The sequence below is a fragment of the Lepisosteus oculatus genome, chromosome 13, assembly GCF_040954835.1.
Source record: "Lepisosteus oculatus isolate fLepOcu1 chromosome 13, fLepOcu1.hap2, whole genome shotgun sequence".
Taxonomy (NCBI): domain Eukaryota; kingdom Metazoa; phylum Chordata; class Actinopteri; order Semionotiformes; family Lepisosteidae; genus Lepisosteus; species Lepisosteus oculatus.
In genome coordinates this window covers 10,735,242-10,751,737 of record NC_090708.1, presented here as the reverse complement: position 1 = coordinate 10,751,737, position 16,496 = coordinate 10,735,242, and the positions used below count along the sequence as shown (strand labels likewise).

The window sequence follows — 16,496 nt, the reverse complement described above, 5'->3', positions numbered from 1 at the left end:
AAAGGGTAAAAGGGAATATCTATAAAAGCAAAATCCCCTAGCTCTCTTTAGCAAAGTTGGTAACACTGCAGAGGTGCCTAACGGCTGCTTCTCTTGGCACGTGGGGCGCATTCCAACAAGACGAGCCAGTCTCCACAGGATATAATGAGCTTGCTCTGGTTTTGCTGGGATTAAACTGGATCTCCATCTGTACCAAAGAAACATTCTCCATATCACGCACCTGCCTTTCATGTACAAAGCTTCTAGAACAGCAGCATTAAAGCAGGCAGGCCCTGCCGGAGCAAATAATCCTACTGAGGGGTAAACTGAACTGGAACTACGGCCTGAACTGCTGACCAGATGTTCCTTCTCACTAGGATATTACTTCCAGACATTTTCATTTCCCATCTTCTTCATCTTGGATTCTAGAGTCACTGCTTCTCCAATCACTGGGTTTCTGAAACTGTTCTCATTATGCTGTAGACTCCACTGCTAAGGACCAGGATGGGTCAAAACAGTTGAGCACTATGGATAAACTCTGTGCTGGAAACAAGATGAGCTGTGATACATCTTCGTTACTTTAACATTGCCATTAGACCATGTTGAAAGACCTGCTAAGGAACTCAGTTGCAAATTTCAGAGTAGTCTAAAGATGAGAGGTCAGTGTTCAACTGAAGAGCTTTCGTACTCTCTGACAGGCACCCATCGGGGACATTGGTAAAAACTGTTCTATTACCTCAAATATGGGTTGATAAAGGATTTTTTCAAGTCTCACTTCAGTCCCTCCACAATGATATTTTTATAAATCAAATAACACTTTCATTTCTGGTTTTCTTACCAGAGTGCTGAGACTGAAGAAAGAAAGCCGCATGACAACCACAACCTGCAAAACTGCAATCAATTATATACTGTATATGGCTCATTTTGCTTTGGTTTTCAAACAGTATCCCATACATCCTAAATTATCAGGTAAGTGATTCGTATCTGTATCTGCAGTTTCACATCGAAAATATGTTGGGCAACATTGTATATTTACCCTCAAGTTTTAACAAATTTGATATAATATTAACATTTATGGCATTACAAAAGGAAAATCACCTGGCCTTGAAATCATTAAATTACTTCTCATTTTATTCCTCTACATCTTCTTAAAGTCTTTAAGTACAAAGAAATGGGGGAAGAGTTGTATTCACAACCGGCTTCCATCATAATCCTGGAAAAGTCAAACATTCTGTTGCATACTGGTATTTGATATAAATTATACTACCAAGCTGCAAACAGACAAGAGAAAGTTATGAAAAAAAGCCATTTATGCAGTACACAAAATACTTCAAATGCTGAATAACTGTTGTTCCGTTTCAAATTAGGAGCTGAAATAAATGTACATTTGAGTAAATTATTTCCTGTATCCCTCATTTGAGCATTTATCTCGCTGTACTGTCCTGGAAAACCTGCATGTTGGAATAACATTGCCAAAAAATTGTATCTTTCCTCAACTTAAGAGACACAGTGTATCATCTGTCTGTTTCCTTGTCCTTAAACATTTCACCCCTCCCCCACTTCTCCAAAGAGCTGCAGTGCCGGATTTATGAATCCCAGATTATAAATGGCAGACCTATCCCACAAATAGAGATGGATGGGTTCCAAACAACTGTATTTATCACCTAGAAGCCAGGGGAGCAGTGATGCCAGATGTGAAATGACTGCTCTGTGGCTGATGCACCTGACATGATGTGCCTTGCCCATCAATCCACCCACCCCAGACACACCTCCCTTGCACACAGAAAGTTGCCTGTAAATAGCCACCGTCCCTGAACAGCTTAATAGCCGTTTTACCTGATTAAACCTCCATACATCAGCGCCAACTTATTTGCACAGCTCCCCACTCTTACCATGAAGGGCCAGATCCATTACGCTAGCGAAAGGAGATGCTTTGAATTTCTCATTCTTAAGGTAACATACAGTATTGTGGTGTGTATTTCAAAGACTGTCACAAATTCTTGCCTCTCGCGGAGTGCTATACTAATTGTTCATGCTATTGTACGTCTCCCACAGAACTGATCTCCAGGAGTAAAACAAAGGAACATTGTTAAGATTAAGGTATTTATAATTCTTCATTATATTTTTTTCAGCATGGCATAAACCTATTACTTTTTCCTTTATAACACTTAGAGTATATAGCACTTTTGATGCCATTTTATTCAATGCTTTATTCTATTTTGAATTGGGAGCCAGTGCAAGGAAGCCAGTGGCAAAGTGGTATGAGATCTTTGAGATCTTGAGAAAGTTGTCTGTGTAAAGACTCTAGAATATGCATTTAGCACAAGTTGTGACAAAGCTTAATAATAATAATTTCTTACATTTATATAACACTTTTCTTGACACTCCAATGTTGAAATTGGGCTTTCAAAGCATTTTACAGGTAATGGGGATTCCCCTCCAACACCTCCAATGTGCTGCATCCACCTGGATGATGCAACAGCAGCCATAGTGTGCCAGTACGCTCACCACACATCAACTATCAGTGGGGAGGAGGACAGAATGATGAAGCCAGTTCATAGACAGGGATTATTAAGAGGCCATATTGTTAAAGGCCAGGATGCCAGGATAACACAGCTACTCTTTTTAAGAAACACCCTGGGATTTTGAATGACCACAAAGAGTCACAGGGGACAGAGCATCTTTTTAAAGTACAGTGTCTTCGTCACTATACTGGGGCATTAGGACCCACACAGACCACAGGGTGAGTGCCCCTTACTGGTCCCTCTAATACCTATTCCAGCAGCAACCTTAGTTTTGGAGGTCTCCCATCCAGGTACTGGCCAGGCTCACACCTGCTTGGCTTCAGTGGGCTCCCAGTTGTGAGTCACAGGGTGATATGACTGCTAGCCATATCAGCATATTTGTGCGAGAAGACTGGTAAATACAGTATATAATGTATTTGGTTTTTCATTGATATTTGGCTTTAAGAATATATATGTGTGCTTTAAACCACAGCTAACATAAATATCAATGCCCAGCCTTCTCTTTAGTTTCATAAGCTCAAAAATCTGATTTAAGTTATCTGGTGTTTTACTTAGATGGCAAGATTGCAGAACTATGTTATGCCAGAGCTGCTCGAGCACACAGATGCCTTCTCTATACAGGAGTCGGCAGAAGCCTTTTGTCTTTCTGCTTGAAATCTTTATCAAACCACCTTCAGCTGCTCCCCAGATGAGGTACAGAAGGCTCATTCTTCTCTGGGCTGCTGACAAGGCTACACAGAGAAGAAGATCTCTTCCCATTTTGTTTCTCATGCCACAGAACTGTCAGCAGGTGGACAGATGCCAAATTGACGGCAGTGAGCAGGTAGAGACATTTATTAGTGCCCACACTGCCAGCCAGGACAGGTGTGAGCCATTAGATAAGAAAGGGACACCTGACTGATGCACAAGGCTTTCTCTGAAGCCTAGAGGAGTGGCAGAGTTCCCAAAAATGTGCTATTCTCCTTGCCACCCTTCAATTAGGCTGTTTGGAGAAATTAATTAATCTGTTGAAACCTGAGCAGGAGTACATTTCATGTTCATCATCGGTATTCAGAGTAAATTAGATTTTTATATTGCATTTCCTTCAATGTATCATTTCAGAGTGGTTGAAAATCTAACCTATTTTTTCATAACAGAACAAATGTTTATGGTGTACCTTTTGATGCTTTTAAGTGAAGGTACTAGAAACAGTTGTTAGCATGAAAAGTTTTTTTAAGTTTAACTTGTACATTCACTTTTCATTTTAATAGCTAAAGTTAGATTGTATTGTGAAATTGAATCCACTATTTCCAAAGATCAAGTAACAGTGCATCATTTTCAAATTGGGCTCCAGTGTCATGTTTCTGTGATTGGGTAGTACCTCACACATTATAGCTTTCACATTTCAAGACAATTCCTCATCTATTGCCATTTTTAGCATAGAAATCTGGAAAAAGAAAGAGCCAACACATCACCCATGAACCAAAGATATGAGCCACTCTCTAACAATGTGATACCCAAAATCTCTAGATGTGACCTGTCATGGTACAGGCCAATGGCTGTCGAAAAATAAATAAACTGCACATCAGGGGTCCCCATTTAGGACAAAGTACTGAACTGCATACATTTTAGCTGGAAAGACTATTTGGAATATTAAACCTACAGGTACAGTATATGACACAGGAATGTCACTGCAAACCACAGCTCATTTCTGAAGTATAGGACGTAAGATAGGGCTACACTCTCAGTCCATCGCAAGGTACATATACCAGAACTATTTTGAAAAACTAGTTAAAGTAGCAAGCATGTGTTTGGAGCGCAGGGAGAAACTGTTGCACCTAGCACTCAGGCAAATGTAGTGACCATGAAAGCTCTACAGAGTGCTATAAAATAGTTCATAAAGAAAATTTATAAGTCATGAAATTACAAGTAAATTCTAATAAAATTGCCTACATTATAATGTCTTCTGCAAACCATCTGAAGACAGCCAAGAACATGAAGAGTTAGATGGAAAAAAATATATATAGCTTTTCCCTTCTTGAAATAAAACCATTTTAAGTTGTTTTAGAAAGAAATGTGATGCACTGCACCAAGTACTGATAGGGATTTCACAGGAAATTCTATATTAGCCCACACCTAATTAAATTAACATTATTGACACTTTACAAAGTGTAACCACTGTAGTGTTTATTTAGATGGGTCAGAGCCATGGGGAAAATCAATCCTGATTCCCATGCAAGGCTGTTGAAAAGAAGACAGGTGGAGGCTTTCCTAGCAGAATGCCAAGATGGCAGAACATTCCTCCATAACCCAATTATTTTATAAGCAAAGAAAACATTCCTTCATTATTGAAAAATGTATTGCATAAGCATTGGGGATACTGATCTTCTTTACACAGATCTGTGAAGGCATAAGAATTCCTGCCAAAAAGGCAGATTTACTATAACAAACCAGCAAAACTGGAAGACTCCTTTTATTTTTATAAACAAGCTATTGAGACTGGTGTGTATGGAAGCCTGCACATGAATAACTGGAGTTATGCTAGGCTATCAAGAAGAATAATTCACAGCCACTGGATTCTCTTGAGCTACATAATACCTGAAAAAACATCTCACAAAGGATTTTCGAAAACAAAATGTACCTCATCTTAGCCTTGCTCTAAGAACAGATGGCAGCTAGAGACAGATCATTTGCAGATTCCGAAACACAACTAAGTTCTACACTGTTTTAAAGCAGAAATACTACCTCTGATGCAAAAAATATTAAAAATACACTATGATAATTCGACTTTCTCAGTTCTTTCGACGAAACAAATAAGTGGAAGTACCGACATGTTGCTGTTCAACTTAGCAATAAAATGTTTAATCGAAAGAAATGAGCATAACAAAATCAAACGTTACAAAGCACTTCATTCAGTTGTACTGTGCATCAAATTGCTTACTGGTCAATTAATTTACCATCTAACTCAGTGTTTTGAAATATTAGGGACATATCCTGCATTATGGACCATGACAGGTGATGTATATTATTATTAACCTTCCATTCAAGGTTTTTCTTTTTCAATGCAATGTATTAAGCTTATTCATGATGCCCAATAGGTGTAATCATGTCATTGAAACCACCCCTACATATTTCATTATGGGTTTCAGAGCAAACATAACCCAGTGGGGGCTCTGTGGCTCAGGATCTTGCGCCCGTGGCTGGAAGGTTGCCAGTTCGTATCCCGCGGCCGGCAGAGGAATCCTACTCTGGCCCTTAACCCCAACTGCTCCAGGGGCGCCGTATCAATGGCTGACCCTGCACTCTGACCCCAAGCTTCTCTCCCTGTCTGTGTGTCTCATGGAGAGCGAGTTGGGGTATGCGAAAGACAAATTTCCAATACAAGAAATTGTATATGGCCAATAAAGGTCTTATGAACCTTCCAATCACCACTAACTCCACTAACATATACAGACAAATCAATTTGAGGAATAATACAAGCGGCAAACCTTACCGATAACAGCATGGCTGAAATCAGCAGGCACTGGCAGGTTTCTCGGAGAGATGGTAGATGTACTGTAAAACGAAAGGGTTTATAGACCTCATTGTGCCAACACAGGTTTTCAGAACAAGTTAGCCCAGACAGGGAACATCTGAATTTATTTCACACTGCCTTAACATAACAGTCTAATGAGACTACCTTACATCTTGTCAAATGAAAACAACTAAACTATATTATGTTCCAGGAGAAAAATAATAATTCAGTAACTATGTTCAATCATAAGAACAGAATACAAATATACTGCATTACATCATACAAGCACATATTTTATTTTAAAATATACTTTTTTTGCTAAAAATCAAGAATAGGTGCAGTTTCCCAATTTTAGCAAGATGTATAAAGTTCTTAATGAGAATGACTTTAAAAAAATCACTGATGGTACAGTAAATCTCTGAGTGTCCTTGCAGAGATGCTTCCAAAGAACATAAAGTAGAGTCACGATAAATTATTTTAAAATAGGACTGATGTGTTTCTCAATGTTTCTATATGCACATTTGTGCAATTATCTGGGTTTACAGCAGGCGAGGACTAACCAATGCATAGGAGAACCCTGCTAATGCCTTCTAGTTGAAGAGAAAAAATAACCTACAATTTAGTATGTTTGCAGCATATCTGTGACTAATAATGTTGTTTATATTAGAGAGGCAAAACTGGAGCATTGATTGCTAATATTTTATCAGGCTTCAGTTAAGTTAATTAATGTTCTCTTAATCAACCAATGGTGAAAACGAAAACAATTGCCTAAATAATTAATGCCACAATTAAGCCAGACCAGAGAAATTATCATTCTGGTGTTGTACAAAACCCTTACAATTAGCACTTTATTTTCTTCCCTTTGATTAGATGATTCCCAATCACAACCTTCTATTTTTAAATTACTGTAACTCAGGTTTGTTCTTATTCTGATGGCAGATATAAAATGTCTTCTCCAGGGGTCAATAAACATATTGTGAAGCCAAGGCTGTTCAATTTAGCAAACAGAGCCCACCTCTCCTCACCTCTCATGATCTACAGCAAAGCAGAAAATAACAGTATTCAATTATTAACAAGAAATCATGTTGTGACCTCACATCTTCCAATAAAATGAAATTGATTCCATAGGAAAAAATACATACAGTATGATCCACAATACTTTTCACCTGCACCACAAGCTCTTTGGCTTTCCTTCCAGCAAATTTCCCAGGAAAGGTTGATCCTTTCTTGCTTGCTGAACGGAGCTTTCTAATAAAAATTCCACACCATGTGTACACATCATTTGAAACACAATACCAATTCCCTGAGGTATTCTGAATACTAACTGCATGTCAATGGAGTGTTGGGAAGACCTTTCCTGAATACAGATGTTGTGACTGCGTTTTGAATAACTAGCGCCTTTGTAAAAGGATCTTAAAGGATCTGAGTGAATACCACCTTTTTCAGCTCACTCGTGAGGTGATACTGTGTTCTGGCTCCTCCCATACACCTGTTAGCTGGCAAAAAGCTCCGCAACATCAAAATAGAGGCCAGTCTGAGAACCTGTGAACATTCATTACCCAGATAATGCAATTTCTCTCACGTTATACTACCAGCAACAGAATTCAACTGAATATGACCCAGAAGTGTAACCAAGTAGTTGAGATTTTCCTTTTCCTTCCTCCCAGTGTTGGGTGCTGGGATTACAAGACATGAACAGCAGTCCTAGGATCTTTCAGGATTCTGGAGCCTACAAAGTAAGAACTGTCTACTCTTTCTTCCATTATATACAGCCATGATCCACCACAATCCTCCAGTGCACTGGATTCATGTGCACCTTTTAATATTCATGTCTGTGTTCTGGGAGAAACATGTAACTGACATGCAACTACTTAGATATTACTTCTCACTTCCACACTCTTAGCCATCAGCCTTAATTTAAAATTCTACAATTATGTCAGTTTGATTTTAGGATTTCTTCTAATGGAGGCAGGAAAACTATCTTGCTGCCTCTAAACTTTTATGTTTCAGTGTTAGCAACAGACTCCCTTTGCAAACTAACCTTTTTCTTTGTAAAAACATTTTCCTTTCTAAATTGCTTTACAGCATATAACCGGAAGAACTTAAGTCAACACAAGTCTCATAGAAAATTCCAGACTAGATTAAATTAGTTTTTGATGGACAAAACCTTGCCTGCTCATTTTGAAACACTTGGTTGGCTTTGCATTTTTGTTTATTTTCACATTTGAGTGTAAACTATACAGTTCATAATCATAGACCTCTGCCAGGAAGCCTTTTTCAGATATTACTGGGAGGAAACTAAACTCAATGGTATAAACAAGTTCATGAATATTTAGCATCTTTGAAAAATACATGTATTAATACGCAGTATTTCCTCCACTTCTGAGCTATTGGTATGTTGGAAAATCAGACAGGTAGATAGATGTGTACCACCCTACATGGTTTGCAATAAATAACTACACAGGTATTTCTCACTGTAGATCTATGCCCTTAAATGAGGTGTTCAATGCAATATTAGTCTTTCAAAGCACCTCATTTCCAAAGGCCATGTGAAAGTCAATTTTATCATTTTAGCAAAGGCATTCTGCACAGGAGACGTGCGCCTTAATTTACATCATTCCCCTTTCCTCATACTATGATAATGAAGCAGTTAAGGGTGACAAGTAGAGGAGTGACTGTGCATGAGGAAAAACAATGGCAACTGAATCCCCCCACAGCTGGAATGTGTTGTTCTGACATTCCTTCACATCCTGTGGGCAAAGCAAAATGGTGATTAATTATCTTGGCAATGCTGTTGTGCATCTTATTTCAGATGAGGTGTCAGGTCTAATTCTTTAATGTAGTGCATATTTTATTACAATATTCTTTAGTTTTTCTGGAGGGAGATTCTCAATAAAAAAAGCATTACAGTATATTAGTCTTAAACCTCTGGCTCTAACGAGCACAGTACCTTTACAGCATAGATGAGAGCACATTAATCCACACCATGTGTTATCACCACCCACACCTTGCTCAATTACAAATGGAATTATAAATATGACCTTTGGAGAACAGAGGTTGGAACCAGTAATTGAACTTAATTACTTGTCAAATGGCATTCTTGAGGGGGACCCCCCAAGTGACTCCTCAAGGTAAAACCCTCCATCACTCACGAACAGCATCTGGAAGTCAGCATCAGGTGGCACAGCAACCCTGGCTGAGACTTGCTACAGTAGATGTGACTGAGCAGGGCAGGCTGAGGGATTTAGGATTTATCTCGCAACTGGGCCTCCCTGTCACTGACAGGATTTGATGAACTCGAAATTTTAAGATGAAGTCCCCAGAGGTTCCTTGGCTATACATCTTAAACATAGATTTCCACGTTCCCCACAGCTTGTGACCTTCAGAATAATCATTTACGTAATATTAACATGGAAATGTCAAATTGCTTGTCAAAAACAAAAATAAGATATTAAGCTACTGTATTAATTTTATGAATAAAAGTAAAATGAACAAATAATTATTTCTTCAGGCAGTGCTTTTTATCTCATTTGCACCTTATATAATATATTCCTACCTTGTTTCTCTTTTACAGCCTGTAATGTCACCATGGATCTCTACTTACTAATGCAGCTCAGAATGGCTGCTTACTGTGCACTTGGCATCATTTACATAGATACTTCTAGTTAGAACTCAGATAAAAATGAATTACAAAGTACTGTAGGAGAAAAATCTATTAAATTATCTTGCTTTGTCAAACAAATGTAAACTTTATGTGAACATAGTTTCAAAGCCTGGGAAAATAAACAACAGGATGGATGACCTGTGCTGCAAATGATACAGGCGTCTATGATCGTTCTTGGTCTGTCTGATGAAGCAAACAATATCTGGAAAATTGAAACAGGTTTAAAGACGAGAAACAGAATCTTTAGTGTAAACATGCAGTATCAAGCAACTACTACGAGAAAAAGTCAAATAGGATTTACAAAATTCCATTTAATTCTCCAATTCATTCAGAGATCTTTTCTTTAGATATGTATCCATTTTCATCTCTACGTCTGTCCTATAAAATTTAAGGCAGTGAGAGCCAATTATGATCATAGAAATGGGACAGAACATTTGATTATTAAAGCTTATTCTAAAAAGTATATTTAAATGTACAAGTATCCTATAAACAATTTAACAAATGACTTGCATGCCTTTTACCAACCAAAACGGTGGCAGTGCTTCAATTGCTTCCCTGAAACCCTTTGTTTCCTTTAGAGCCTGACTGAAAAGGTGAAATGGGAAGTAATTTCAATGAGTAATTTCTAAAATTACTTCCTAGTGGCATCAATAGGACCTTGAATCTTCTCATTGAGAAAACAACAGTTTAGATCCTGTCAACAATATCTGAACAGAGCTAGCATTTTATTTATATGTGAGCTTACCATTCACACCAATTCATAAAAATCATTCTAGATTTTGTCATCCATTGGTTTCAAAAGGGTTTCCATTGCTACTTCTGGGCACGGATGAACAAGGTTTAATTTGCAGTGCTACAGTATGAATCATCATCTTCAGTTTAAAAGAAAAATACTACTCCTATTAGTAACACGTACAAACTGCAGGTGCATGTCATTCATCATGGAAAACTAAAGCAGTAAATGCCTCTATGCCAGTAATACAACACGTTAAAACCCCTAGAAAGTTAACTGCAGTTGTAGAGTGAAATTTGCAACACATACTTCGTCATATTTATGAGGGCACAGTAGAGTGGTATTCAATTAAAGGAATCTTCTTTACAAATACAGAATAGAGACAACCCTTATGTCACAAATGCCTACGACAGCAGGAGACACTGATTAACCCTACGGCAGGGGTACCAAAAGCATGGTTCATGGGCCACAAAGCCATTTAATACGGCCCTCTACTGGGCTCTGCATTGAACTGCATGTGAGGCCTGCGATGATGGCAGCCTATAATGAATTAATCAGTGAGTCTGCATAGTTAAATAGGTGCAAGCCATGTATTACCAGTAAAGTTTAAAATAAGTTGTTTTCTTTTTTCTTATACCAGTGCCATTTTTAAATATGGCATGAAAGACTAACTAGGCATAGCAATGTTTTCTTACTTTCTGTCTTAAGCCATAATTATTATATGTTTTTATTCAATATATTGCTTTTATGAAGAATAGTCTTTTAATATAAACCATTATATTTGTATGAATAATTTGTTTTCATTCATGGCAACATGAATAAGTGATGTTCTACATACATGTGTTTTCTCACTTTAAAATAAATAGTAGTTGCAACATTAAATTGAAACATTAAATCATTTTGTGATCCATGCAGTTATGTCGTTGCCCCTTTTCCTGCAATACCTGTGAACTACAGTCCTCGCTTCTGACATACTGCACAATTCACGCATGTACTGTACATCTGTCAGCAATATACAGTAACTGTTGAATGTACAGAGGTAAAAGCAGTGACTACTGCTCAAGACACAGGGTGACAATATTGTACTAACACTCAACACTTTAAAGACAAAACAGACACCTGTATCTCAATCACACTGACAAACCCCTTAAAAGAATATATACTGATGAGCAGCACTTGACATACCCAATATACTTTATGTTTATTTGAAAAGTTGAAAGATTAAGCGCAGGGGTGTTTTGGCTCAACCCACTTGGCTGCTTGGCATCCAAGTCATAGGATGAGAAGGCTGGGACTCCCATGAAGACTGAAATTAACCAAGGTTTAGCCGCTAAACTGGAGACAGGGTGAGAAGGGATGTAAAAGAAAGTGAATGTAAGAGAAAGAGATTTTTTATTGCATTTCCGGTAAAGTCATGAAGGATTACAATTTAGAGCATCAGAATTGAAGGAGAATTTGGCTACAGTCATCCCCCCTGAACTTTTGCTAAAAACTCCAAAACAAACTACTGTCTTTGGAGACATCCAACAGAAATGGCATTTGATAACTGCTCACTAACATTCATTTACTTTGTCAGCAGCACTAACCCTCAAAAAAGACCTGCAAGGTAGTCTGTCCCACGGTATAGAAGAGTGCTCAGACAGACCTTTCCAAGTATTGTTTTCAGCATGTAGACACAGGGTTCTTTTTCTCCCAGATTACAACCCTTTATGCAGAAGTCAAGTCAGTGGTCTCAATGTGTTTCTTTTAGAAACCAATCAGCATATTAGCTCCCAGTCAAGTCAATTGTACCCCAAAGGAAATTAACCCCCATCCCAAAAAGAAATCAAGAAAAAGCAACAGGACCTTATAGGAAATCAGGGTACACAATTCTTTCGCCTGGAAACTCAGAACCACACTCAGGAATCTCTTTTATTTTAGGGCCAGTTGAACAAAATGGATTGAAACATTGTTTTCCTATGCTAATTTCACTTTTTTGTGTGTGTGCAGCAGGCAAAGTTTCCCACTTCCACTGAGCTCTTCACTTCCCATAACCCCTTTCACTACCCCCTTTCTTCTGTGTTGCCACGATGGCTCTCGTTGCTAGGAGACGCCCAGAATGCCTACCTACCCTCTTCTAGATTTTGTGGCCAAGGTATTTCTTGTGCGATCCAGTGCTTGGGTTGCCAGTGAATGTGAACTTTTACAATAAAATTAAGGAACAAGAAAAAGTGGGGAGCTTGCCAGCTTACTGGTAGGGATGGAAACAAGTGATTTGCTGCTGTTCAGTACAATCCATCTTGTGGTACTTCACTTCATCAGTTCTAGGTACCAACACAATGGGACATACAGCTTGATATGTTGTAATGAGGTGTTTGAAATGGAAATTACTCATGAGTTCTTTTGATACATACTTTATTTGACACTGAAGTTGAAAAAAGAAAGGGAAAGGTATTTCACAGTGCAAAGGCAGACAATCTAATTGTTATCCATGTTTTCTTGCGTTCATGTTTCTTACAGCAGTTTTTGCAAGCACTGTATTGAAGTCTCATGTAATATCAGTAGAGGTCATGGGTGAAGTGAGGGCAGAGGTAGGAGCATGAACAGAAACAAAATGAGGATATGAGGTTATAAGACAGTAAAATGTGTTCAGAAACTGCAGCTGGCTCAGATATGCTTCAAAGCTGTGGAATATATTCTTGAAGAAATACCACAATACAGTGGAAATATCTTACTGCTCCGATTTTCAGTGAAAGACCCTCAAAACCATTCAATTGAGCAGGCTTTTATACGAGTCAATTATGACTCAGAGGGAAAATAAGCTCTTCGAAAAAAATTACCTAATTTAAAGTTTAAAAGAATTTTATACCTGAAAAAATATTTTAACGTTGTGACACAGAATGACTTTTAAAGAACGTTTGAAGTCACTCTGTGTCACAATTGTGCAGTGATGGACAGGTCTTTTCAAACATGGATAGCAATTTAAAGAGCAGATTTAATAATGGGCATAATCATAAAAATATACCTCAGATAGTTGTGAAACCAGTTTTTCATTGTCTGCTTACCTTTTAAATTCACATCCAACATTTCTACAGCAAAAATCCAGAGTCATTAAAGTAAATGTACTCACCAATGTTAACATAAGGTAATTCACATTTCAGCTAGAAGACAGGTGAAGCTAGTAGTAGTAAGTTAGTAGTTTAACAAAGTGTCAGGCATTTTTACACTTCATCAGCCGTCTGCAAATCATCATCATCATTACTATAATGATGGATAGTTGTTCAGAAAATAACTGGCATACTTTAAATACTTCTGAACAGTTGAGTCCTGAGTATTTTAAGCACCAAAAAACTAATCATTAAAAAAAAGATTGAAGAAATATATTATTGCAATAGTCAATAACTGTTAATCACAATGTAGAGATCTTTCACACAATTATTTATTTGCTTTTTTCTGTTGCAGTACATATACAGCTCAAAACCACCCTTAGAAATAAACAGACACTGAGTTCAGAATTTAAATTTAAACAATCGCCTCCTACTGAAGATGTGTAGAAATCAATTCACCTGCTTATTGGTAGGGTTAAGAATCCAGCCTGCATGAATACAATTATTAGTCTGCATTAATGAAAAATATAACCCTCAAGCAGAGGTCAAATCAGGTAACAGCACGTACTGGAAACATAGTCAGGGCAGTCTAAATAACTTCTAATGCTTCAGATTCATCTCTAAACAAATTAATGGCTCCTAGGCCAAAGGTCCTAGCTTTATCAAATGTGTTTTCAGAGCAGGTTTGCAACCTTGTCAAATATGTCCCATCAATCCCCCAGAATCTCCTTGGCAACACCTCAACAGGCACGTGCTTCCAAGGTCGATGAAAAAGTGTGTGAAAGGGGGGAGCAGGGTCATGACCTCATCACCGAAACTCTAGGCTACAAATCAATATTCCAGCAGGGTAGATGAGCTATAAATGAATTCCAGGGGAAATTAAAAAAGGAGAAATAAAAGCAAATTGTGTCAGATGAGGCCATTTTTGCTATTAAATGGAAGAATAATAAGGTTTCTTGTTAAGATTATAAAAAAGGAATGAGGGAGTGTGAGGTATAAATCCTACTAGCATTTGAGGCAGAAGTGTTCTGGCCTTGATGCAGTACCACAGAGGGAGCTCAACTGACGGGTCTCATACAGCACGGCTAACCCTGAAACCCAGCACGAGAGCCGCTGAGCCCATCAGCCTTTCATCCAGTCTGCAGTCTGAAGCTTTCTCTAGATTGAGCCACTTTCACCGAACTAATCACACAGCTAATCTATCTCAAGAGACTGTAACTTCTGAGACACTCAAACACAGATCTTCCACAGGCAATGGCCACACTGTAGCCCAGTTCTCTGCTTCTTCTCTGCATTCCCTGAAATGTATTCCTAAATTTATTTCAGAAAACTGAAAGGGGTTGCACAGCTTTTTAAAAATTCATTTGTTTCTTTCAGCTATATAGGGATTTGACAGTTAAGAATCCAAAATTCTTTCAGAATCATTATGAGTGCTAGTATGGGTCAATTCACAGCAGACCTTGGCTGTGCTGTACATCCTTTAGTAAGAGAATTCTATTATCTTCAACACACACTGTCTGATTCTTCATTTACAGTGGAGTTTGTGAAATAGCTTCTTGCAAGCAATAGGAGTCTGATTTACAAAGCATCTGAGTGGCAATTAGTGAAGACTGCATTATTGTTTTGTGCCTACTAAGACTCTCTCTCTGCGGGATTAACCATTTTTGTTGATGACCTGGTTTACTGTGGCCATATTTTAACCAAAGGACAATGGTAGAATTTCAATATTTCAAGACTGATGAAAGACTCTAGGACAGATCCTACAGTGTGACTTTTAAAGGGTCCAGATTGCATTACTGAGGAGGGAGACAAATCTCCAAACAAGAAACAAAACTCATGCCCCCTAAACACAGTTCATGTGGCAGCACGTGTTCCATCTCTTGTTTGCCTGCATGATGGAGTATTATCAGTACGGTAGGCAAACTACTTTTCAAATTGTGCCCTAAATTTTATCTTGCACTGTTTAAATTTCTCAAACTATCATCGGTTATACCTCTGATCATCAACAAGTATTAATTCAAAAAGAACTCTTATTGGTTCAAGGAGATTATGGTAAGCCTTGTGAAAAACACAGAGTCATGGGAACATACAGTCGTGTCCCTGACAAGTCTGCCCTAGAGCTGCCAGCTCCCAGACATGGGGCCGGATTGATTTTTTATTGGGTGCATTACGTTGCTGTGAAAGCCTGTCTCTTCCAGCACTACAGTCCGTACGGTTATGCACTGGAACCCCGAGCCTGAGGAGGGGGTGGGACTCACCTATCCTGGGGACGACGCCGCTCTCTACCCTGCTCCCATCTCCCGAGCCCTGGCAGCCATCCTCATCGTCACAGTCGGCGCTGCCTTCCTGCGTCCCGCTGCCCGCCTCCGCCCACACCCGCGGGCGGGGGGTCCTCCCGTGCAGCTTCTGCAACGCGACAAATGCAGGGACAATGAGTAGGATCCGTGTGCCTTAGTACAGCGCTAATGAAAGGACCCCGTCAGCGCATCAGTTAGCCTGGTAACGAGGGACGGCTTTGAGAGTGACTCCCTGTCTGAACCGCAGCGAGGGAAGACTGGAGGGGTGTTGGAGAAGCAATGGGATTTCTTCCGTTTCTCTTTACTTTCCATTAAACACATTTGAATGGGTATCGAGAGTAAAGAGCATCAATTGTAACGCTCAGTGGATTCATTTCCGCAAATACAGCCCATGTTACATAGTGTGACACCAAAAGATTTCAATGACAAGAACTGTACTTCCTGACTGGCTTCCCTGGTATACCAAATTCATTTTATAACTGAATGCTTTGAGATGTAAATGAGGTAAATTCAATGACATGTATAGCAGCACTGCAGCTTGCAAAGAATAGCCTCTGAATCCTGTTTGTGCAGCATATGAAGATGCATATAAAATTTTGGTATATACTGTATGGAGTTTATTTGTACCTAGTAGCTACCAAATCCCTTGTGTTCTCTATACGTTTGAAAATGCTATTATTTCTTTATGTTTTTTACATTTGGTATACATATACTGGAAT

General features: G+C 38.7%; 1 protein-coding gene and 1 long non-coding RNA gene across 3 annotated transcripts in view; one reads left to right on the top strand and one right to left on the bottom strand.

Moving 5' to 3' along the window:
- Positions 1-16,496, bottom strand: part of LOC102683954 (glypican-5-like) — a 141,672-nt gene that overhangs the window by 24,559 nt on the left and 100,617 nt on the right. For both annotated transcript variants that reach the window (XM_006637748.3, XM_015361132.2), the window contains one exon: positions 15,739-15,886. In XM_006637748.3, coding sequence (XP_006637811.3) covers positions 15,739-15,886 — 148 coding nt within the window. The remainder of the gene's footprint in view (positions 1-15,738; positions 15,887-16,496) is intronic.
- Positions 845-15,760, top strand: LOC107079145 (uncharacterized). Its single transcript, XR_001480105.2, has 4 exons — positions 845-948; positions 2,035-2,079; positions 7,665-7,733; positions 15,679-15,760. It is a non-coding gene; the product is annotated as an uncharacterized lncRNA (long non-coding RNA).